This window comes from Anoplopoma fimbria, chromosome 18, assembly GCF_027596085.1.
Source record: "Anoplopoma fimbria isolate UVic2021 breed Golden Eagle Sablefish chromosome 18, Afim_UVic_2022, whole genome shotgun sequence".
NCBI classification, from domain to species: Eukaryota; Metazoa; Chordata; class Actinopteri; order Perciformes; family Anoplopomatidae; genus Anoplopoma; species Anoplopoma fimbria.
This window is the reverse complement of record NC_072466.1, coordinates 6373933-6383352: the sequence shown is the minus strand read 5'-3', so window position 1 is coordinate 6383352 and position 9420 is coordinate 6373933. Positions and strand designations below refer to the sequence as shown.

Below are 9420 nucleotides of genomic sequence, written 5' to 3'. Positions count from 1 at the left end.
AGGTACCGCAGGTCCTTCCTTCCTGCTGCTGTCAGGTTGCACAACCAGCTCTGCTCCCAGCAGACCACATGACCACATGACCACATGACAATAATAACATGACAATAAAAACCTGTGCAATACATTACACATCACACTGTGCAATAATAGTTAAAAAAGTTAAAAATAGTTAAAATAGTTGTTGTTTTTTTCTCTGTCTGTAAATATAATATTTCAGTTATTGTTGTTTTTTCTACTGTTTTTTTTATTGCTTATTTATAATACTTGTTTTATTTTGTTTTTATTTTTATTTTTTAATTTTTAATTTTTTATCTTGTCTTCTTCTACTATGTCTCTTGTGTGCACTTTACTCTACGCTGTTGTAAGCCTGCAAATTTCCCCGCTGCGGGACTAATAAAGGATTATCTTATCTTATCTTATCTTATCTTATCTTATCTTATCTTATCTTATCTTATCTAATAACTGGAATAAAATCTACATGTAAAGGATCAACTGCAAGAGATATTTATAATTTCACTTCAAAAGCAATTTCCCCTGAATAAATGTAGCATTGACACTTTGTATGAGACCCATGTCTATAATGCATAATATACATACTTATAATGCATTATAATCTTCTTATAGTTTAAACTTAATAATCAGCATAATGCTTTATATCAATAACACATTTTATGAGGTCCATATCATATAAAATCATAATTACTGGTCAGTCTTTTTTGCAAAGATCTTAGTGTATTCTAATTCCCTTACTCATGCATAATAAACTATTTGTATTGAATTATACTGTGATTAAGAGTTTCTCTAAGTAGTCATATCATTAAATCTTTGCAAGAACAAAATACAAATGTTGCAAAATTATTCTTTAAGCAAACAATGACCACTTACAGTATCTTATAATCACATTATAAAGCATCATAACAGTGATTATAATGCATTATATTGTAAAATATTATAATATACTGTGATCCTTGCAAAAAATGTCTGTGAAAGACCAGCAATTATAAAGTATTATGACACTTGACCTTATAAGTTATTATATAGTGCTTCATAATGTTTTATGATTATTGTTATAGAGCATTATTAATATTTACAGTGCTCATAACTATGAATAAACAATGCTATAGGCACATTATAGGTTTGTTTATAATGCTCTATAGACATGGACGTCATAATAAGTGTTACCAAAATGCACATTTGGGTCCTGATCTTTTTGAGATCACCGTCCACCTGCAGTGACATCTAAGTGGCAGCAGAGTGCGCCACAGATCCTCACAAAACATCTTGTATTTTTTGTTATGTAAATGGGATATAACTTTTTCACAGACTAAATGAGCTCAGTGGTGCTCTTAAGTAAATACATCTCAGTCAAACTGCCTGCAGAGTGGACATAGTCAAATGTGGGTCTATAACAACAGGTTTTGCACGTAAATGATTTAAACTACAGGAAATGAAGAGTGAACTTCTCACCCTGAGGCTCAAGGATACCAAAACGTTTATCATGTAGGGATTTTTTCAAATTAAAAGAGTATTGTGCGTAGGACGTTTAAGTCATAAACCTCTATAAGAAATGATCACTTCAAATAAAAGTGCACAAAAAATGTAAAATCTTGAATGAATCGTGCACTGTAGAAGCTGCACGTTCAAATATACTAAATGGTTAATCGTCCACTCCGGCCTCCATGTAAAAAAAAAAAAAAAAAAAAATCACATCTCTGCAGTGTCTCCCTCATTCACAACCTCTACGCTCCTGAACCATGTCATTTCTTTCCCCACCAGCTTCCGGATGATGCTGCTGTTGTGGACGGTGTGATTTGAATGGCAAATGACTCCCATGCAAACACACTAATCGATGTGGCCATGAAGCAGCAGCCGTCTGGGTCACTGTGGGCCTTCTCAGGTCACGAAATACTCTGAACCGAGTCGTTTGAACCACTTTGATACAAGCTCAGACGTCTATCATCCAAGAAATCTCATGGAACTCACACATGGAAGCAGAATGGGTTTTTTTTTCACTAAATATACACTTTTTTAAAGGAACAATCCAAATAAATACACAAGCCGGCAAAACCAGAACAATATAATATACACTGACAAAACAACCCTATAAGTGCACCTTGGAGAGCGTAAGCAATAGCTTAGACGGTAGGTCTTAGAGGAATAATTTAACACTTTGGGAAAGGTGAAAACACGCTCATATATGTCCGTTAAATATGATCCTACAGCAGCTGGTTAGCTTAGTTTAGCATTTTGACTTGAAACAGATAGCCTCTATGCAAAGGTAATGGAATCTGCACACCCCTTACCCTAAAGCTCACTAATAAACACATTATATCTCGAATGTTTGATCAAAAAAACGTTCTCATGTCGCCAGTCTTTATGCTAAGCTAAGCTAACCAGCTGCTAGCAAACGCTTTATATTTAGCATCATAACAGGATTATAAGCATTATGAAAATATTATATTGTATCAAACATCTGTGATCTGACTCTCTGCTAGAAAGATAATAAATATATATATATTTATTTATAAGCTAAGCTAACCCTGCTAGCAAAATATGACACAATGCCTTCCATAACATACTGAAACTATTGTGATCTGTATAATGTAGCTCCACATTATGGCTGGTTAAAAAGAGGTTAAAAACCACTCAACTGTAAAATCTCTTTCAATTGTAAATGAAATCAAGCGCAGTTTATATTATCCCACATTATATCTTAAATGAGTAATCATTCAATCAGTCATAATGCTAAGCTAAGCTAACCAGCTGCTGGCGTACGCTTCATATTTAGCGTACAGGCATGAGATAGATCAATCATCTCGTTTAACTCTGCAAAAAAAATCTAACAAGCATACATATTTCCCAAAATGTCAAACTACTTCTTTAAGAAGGCACTGCATGGAGTAATAATCAGTCTCTTTCTGCGTCTACTGTCACTGCAAACATCAACTGAAAACCATTGCATTATAAATATATGGTAGAGTGGATTCTACATACTATTACGTTTTTATTGTTCATCAAGAACCTGTTACATTATGAGACATGTTTTTCTTATGTATCTTCCCAACCAGTTTCTAAATGAATGTTTCCATTCCCCATTTAAATAAATGGGTTTCATTTTCTGAACACCGTCAATCTTTTCTTTCAACATATCCAATGTGTTGTTTGACCTTCACTCATACTGTAACACATGCTTGAAGACGAAGCAACATAACAGTCCAAACTTCAAAATGTCACAGTATCCCATTAACAAAAAAACAAACAAAAAAACATATTATAATGTTATAAATAAAAACATGATGATATACAAATTAAGCCCAAAACGTTAAGAAGATTATAAACATGCACCCGAGACTACGCATTAAAACAGTTAAGACTAAGAGAAAAGTCCGTCATAACATTTAAAATAAGAACATATATTCAGTTATCTGACTTGGCTTTGTAATGTCAAGGCACTGTATAGCTTAAATACGATTGTTCATGGCTGTAAGTGTTCCACAGGATTCGAGTACACTAAAATAATGTTACAAAAAAACTACATTAAAACATAATAAACCTCATTGTACATTGTGAACAATCCCAACAAATATGTGAGTAGAGTGGGAAGTGTTTGTCCAGGCAAGTACCATGGACACGGCGTGTTGGCTGCAAATATGTTACATATGAAACAATGACCTCCATAACACACTGAAACTACTCTGACCTGAATAATTTAGCTCCGAATTAGAAAACCTCACTGACCGACTTACAGTATCTGAATTCTAGGTATTACTGGTTAAACAGAGGTTAAAAATAGCTAAAAGACTAGTTTAGTTTTCCACTGTAAAACACACTCAACCGTACAATCTCTAACAGTGGAACTAGAATCAAGTGCAGATTATTTTTTAAAAGATAAGGGGCAGTGTGATGAAATTGTGGTGGAAAAAGACAAAAAATCCCCCAAATTTGAGTTCAGATATTGAGAGGAAGATATGCAATCTAACTGTGATTTAATGGAAATGGTATATTTCTAAGTTACAAATGAGTATAACTGTTTAACAAGACATTTAAGGGCCAAATATGGATGTGTGAACGTGCATGTTTTAAAGCCACTACATGTACGATTCTTATGTGATCACAGCGTCTTTAGAACCTGAACAGACAGAGCAGGTTTTTGCAGCCTGGGGGTGGCTTTCTGCAAGTGTTTATAATGGAAATGAAGCGTTTAGCTCCTGCTTTTTTCAGCTTTTTGTTTTTTGTTCAGCCAGTTTTGCCCAATTCTGATGCAGCCAATTCTGTTGTCTGTACTAGAACATGGCTACACGATCTATTCTCATGCTTTACAATAAAAACATGCATATTGGATTCAGTTCAAAAGGTATGTCTTGATGTATTTCAATAAAAAAAGTCAATAAACACACTCTTAAGCATACAAACGTTTTCCATGCTGACAAATACTAATAGTGTGCATGTGTGTGTGTGTGTGTGTGTGTGTGTAAAGAGGCCCAGGGAGTTCCCAGGGAGTTCCCTTTTCTTCTGGCCCAGTGAGGTTAAGGTCACATTGTAAATGTGTGAATCTATGTGTTCGTATGATGATGTGTGTGTTTCTGTGTGTGTGCGCCGCGCTTTTTTTCCACTCTGAGCGCCTAGCTTTTTTTAACTTAACAATTAGGTAGCTTACAGTTCATGGTTTGTGTTAAGATAACGTGAGCACTCATTCGGTGGTTGCCTAGCAACGATAAAAAAAGACTCTCCAAGCTGCTAAAGAAAAGGCTCTGTCCCATCAGGCAACATAAAGGCAGCTAAGTGCGCCTCAAGTTTGACACCTTCAAAACGTCCTCTGTCTGATCAGACCCTTATAGTGTCTTTTTCGATTCTATCACCAGGGAGCGCCAAAGTCAGAAGATTCGCATATAGTGGCTTTAAATAATAATTCTGGGGTTATTTTCTTTAATGTTTTATATTTTTTGTATCAACAAATCCCACAAAAAGACCAAAACCAACAATTATTTTATCCTGAAACCATCTTCTGTGTGTCTAAAGCCAGATTTAGCTTCTTCCTCTGTGTCATAATGCTCCATCTTTGAGCCTCAGTGAGCCAAACTGTTACTGTTGCAATGCGTGTTCATTGATTACAATCAACATTGGGTTTGATATATTGTTTTAGATGATCCCAAACATTAAAAAACATTGTCGTGAACAAAACACTATTTCCTCCTGATGAGTAATGTTTGGTTAAAACTACAGTGCACAGCTGTTTTAGAAAAATATTTAGTCTTTTTAAAAAATTAAAACATATTTATATTCCATCTTTAAAGTAATTTACATCTGCAGCAGAAACAAATGGGCTTGGAGCTGAGAGCCACGGACGGACTTGATAACATCACTTTTTTTGGTCTTTTTATAGAATTTGTTTTATACCAAAAATATTAAATATCACCAGCCTTAGAATTCAATTTGGATTAAACAATCTGCTGTTTCTTCTTTGTTATAAAGGTAGTAAATGAACAGGAAAGAGTAATAACCTGAAATCCACAGGATATCAATAGCGAGGTTGCATCCATGAATGGATTTGGCCACGCATTGTTATGGGATGATGTGGTTTCCAACATGAGGACAAACGTCTGTAAAGGAATCCTTGAGGAGGAAGTGTTCCCGAGAGAAAAGGAAGAATGAATGGAAGTGGTTTGTTTTGTGTCCGAATGTTCACGTGGATTTCTTTCTTTTTCAAACCCTCAGACCTCAAGTCTCAGAGTTCATCATAAATAAAATGATGTCCAACAAACTATCAAGTCCAGAAAGGTAACCGTCTTCTCTGTTGCCCTCGACCCAGGAAGCTCGGTGGGTCAGTTCGTCCCCTTCAGAGAGAGGTGTGGTTTTCCCGAAGTCGATCATCCAGACTTTGGCCCTTCCTTTACTGTCATGAACGAATAACAAAGAGCTGCCAATCACCTGCAGAGAAACAACAAGACAAAGGAATGAAAACAGGAAACAGTTTCTTTTTTTAACTCAACATTACATTTGTGTTTGTGTCTGTCAAAAACATGATCTCACTTCCTATTTTGCTGCTGGTATTTGTGTTTGTATGTGTGTGTGCGTGTGTGAGACTGAATGCGTGCACTTGTTGTCAAGGCCGTTTCTGTTCGTTTTCAATGAAGAGACCTGTCATGCTGTGCGTGCACTAGTGTGTTTGCCCGAGTGAGTTAGCGTCACTAAATGACACTTATTTCCTGAATCAATAAATTACGATTTGTTATTTTACTGGATACAATACCGGAACTAATTCACCAATTCAAAGGATGTGCTGCAAGCTTTTTAGAAAAGAAAATATGTCTCAAGGAAATGAGGAACTTCCCTCGTATAACCCCAAACCACCAAAATTGCCTTATTAGTATTTTTCAAACAGTTTCACATTAGACCGGCTTTATGAAGCCTAAAAATGTGTCTTAGCATTTTGTGTACCCACAAACAACAAAGCTTATAATAACATTTCATCTGCTAAAACCCCTCATATACATACTACATAATGTACATTATATTACATCCATACACAGTTCAAAGTCTAAAGTTTATTATAAATGTTTTGCAGTTGCATCACATGAACAGCAGTCTGTGTTTACCTCGTGGGTTTTGAAGAACGTGGAGATCTCCAGAGTGTCTCTGATTTCCTTCAGCCTGCTGAGATAAATGTTCTGGGGAAGAAAAAAAAACAGAAGCTTTAATGTTTTGTTCACCCAGTTTTTGCTGAATTCTGATGCAGCCAAATCTGTTGTCTGTACTAGAACCGGGCTGCTTATAGGGTCATGGAGGCGTATGATCAACAATTAAAACATGCTGTTTGATTCAGTTCAAAATGTATATCTTGACGTATTTCAATAATAAAAAAAAAACCACTTTTAAGCATACGCATGTATTGAATGCTGTCAAATACTAATAGTGTGCATGTGTGTGTGTGTGTGTGTGTGTGTGTGTGTGTGTGTGTGTGTGTGTGTGTGTGTGTGTGTGTGTGTGTGTGTGTGTGTGTGTGTGTGTGTGTGTGAGAGAGAGTTTGTGTGTGTGCGTGTGAATAGACCCAGGGAGTTCCCTTTTACTTTTGGCCCAGGAAGTTTAAGGTCACATTGTATATGTGTTCATCTGTGTGTTCATATGATACGTGTGTGTGTGTGTTTGTGTGTGTGTGTGTGTGTGTGTGTGTGTGTGTGTGTGTGTGTGTGTGTGTGTGTGTGTGTGTGTGTGTGTGTGTGTGTGTGTGTGTGTGTGTGTGTGTGTGTGTGCTTCCCATGGGATTGTTAAAAACACAAAATTCAACTTGTAATTCAATTCCCTTATGTGTTTTTCTGTGCTGTTTTAACACACACACAAAACAAAAACACACACACACACACACACACACACACACACACACACACACACACACACACACACACACACACACACACACACACACACAGACAGACACACACACACACACACACACACACACACACACACACACACACACACACAAACACAAACACTAGAAACCCGCTCACCAGTATGTCCTTATTTCCTTTGGCAAAGTCGTGGAAGGCTGCAGTCACTTGGTCTCTTGTCTTTGTCTTCTTAAAATCTCTGTTCACTGTCCCGTCCTCCTTCTGGAGAGGAGCGGAGAAGAGAGAAGATACCATGAGCAAAAATGTAGAGAGTTCAACGTTTATTTGTAATTGCAGTCAGTGTAATTGCAGACTTGTGTTGCAAGTCCCAAACAGCAGGACACACTTATGATAGTATGTGGAAACAACAGTCACTCCTCAAACTGATCTGAAAAATCCACATTCCCGTTAAAACACCAACAGAAAACAAACAAATACAGATGTGAATTTTAAGTGTGGGAATGTTTCTTTGTTTTATTATGACCAACCACAGTATTAATGCTAACAATATAAAACAAAAACAAAAAAATGTATTGTAGTGATATCCCCACAGATGTGGTCTCGAAATAAAACCCAGAATCCTCTTTGTCTGAGAAAAGTAAAAATACAATGAGAGAGACTCGAGTACTACCACACTGCTGGTAGTATAAGATAAATTATAATTTTAGGGATAATGAGCGTCTAAATAAATGTTTCTGTTCAGTATATCTACTCTCTGTCGTCATAAACTACAACTTCAAGGATTCTTGCAGAGATGGGAGGAATAGGAGCGAAGCAGAGGACAGGAAGGGAGGAAGGAGAAGAGCAGAGGAGAGGATGTTCAAGAAAAACAGAACAAACAATGAGGGGAGGAAAGGAAGGAAAGGTATTTTTAGAGATTTAGCCGTGAATTAAAGCAGGGAAAAGGTCTTCGGCTGTTTTGCTGACCAGAGCCATATAAAGAAACACTTTGTTTAATGTCATGACGTTTTCATGTCGGAAATTTAAATATGTAAACTAACAATTAGCAATTATTGGTGATTATTATATTGTTGCATTTTTTTGAAAATAGTAAAAAAAAATGGGTGAGTTGCTTGTTTTGTTAAATGTCACAAAAAAACAAATAATCATGCAAACTAGCATAGCATAGCAAATTTAGTTTACCCTCCACATCTAGTAATGGCAAAGTGGAAGCACTAGTGGTTAAAGTAGCACTAGTAGTGAAATAAGTACTAGTAGTGAAAGAAGTACTAGTAGTTAAAGTAGTACTAGTAGTGAAAGAAGTACTAGTGGTTAAAGTAGCATAGGAACAATAGCAGTAGTAGGGCTGATCCCTCTTAGTCGATTTGCCGTTTTGGTCTAATTTACTTACAACTACTAAGTCTTATTTCCAAGAAAATTAAGAATTAAGAATTGATTTGGTTTAGGACAGCCCTAAGTAGTAGTTCATGTACAGTAGTAACAAAAGTACACTGATGTGTGAGGAGAACTGGATACAGCGTTGGAGGCGAGGCCACTTTCAATTCCTATGAAAGTTTCCAAGTGGTGCCTGAAGCCATAAAAGTAGCGTTTTCTTTAACTCCGCCTCCCAGCCTCGTGCTCAGGCTCATTCACACATAATGCTGGATACTATAAGTGTATTTTTACAACTTTTGGGACCTAATGATTTAAATAATGGCTCTTCAAGTGTTCGTACTGGGAAGTTGATTTACCTAAAGATTACCTCAAATCTGCTGATTTACTTACGTCTCTACCAATGTAAGTCTATGGGAACAAGTCTTTTCGTGCCCGACAGCATCACGTGACGGACCAGGAAGTTGTTATTCCACTATGTAAAATTTGTTCAAAGCCCAGAGCTCTTCTTGGTGGCTCGCATAGGTAAGTAGATTACAGAATACCAGCAGAGGTAACCAATCAGAGTGGAATAAATCACTTTCTAACTCTGCTGGCTGCCAGGCAACAAGATACTATTTGGAGACAAAACTATTTATATTTATCCCTTTAAGTTCCATGTCAAGGGCTCTCTTTCTCTTATACACACACACACACACAC

At 36.6% G+C, this 9420-nt stretch overlaps 1 protein-coding gene across 2 annotated transcripts in view; it reads right to left on the bottom strand.

Moving 5' to 3' along the window:
• Positions 1-2561: 2561 nt before the first annotated feature.
• itpkb (inositol-trisphosphate 3-kinase B) overlaps positions 2562-9420 on the bottom strand; it is a 29985-nt gene continuing 23126 nt past the window's right edge. For both annotated transcript variants that reach the window (XM_054618304.1, XM_054618305.1), the window contains exons 10-12: positions 7509-7610; positions 6597-6668; positions 2562-5928 (exon numbers count right to left, since the gene is read on the bottom strand). In XM_054618304.1, coding sequence (XP_054474279.1) covers positions 5719-5928; positions 6597-6668; positions 7509-7610 — 384 coding nt within the window. In that variant the 3' untranslated portion in view covers positions 2562-5718. The remainder of the gene's footprint in view (positions 5929-6596; positions 6669-7508; positions 7611-9420) is intronic.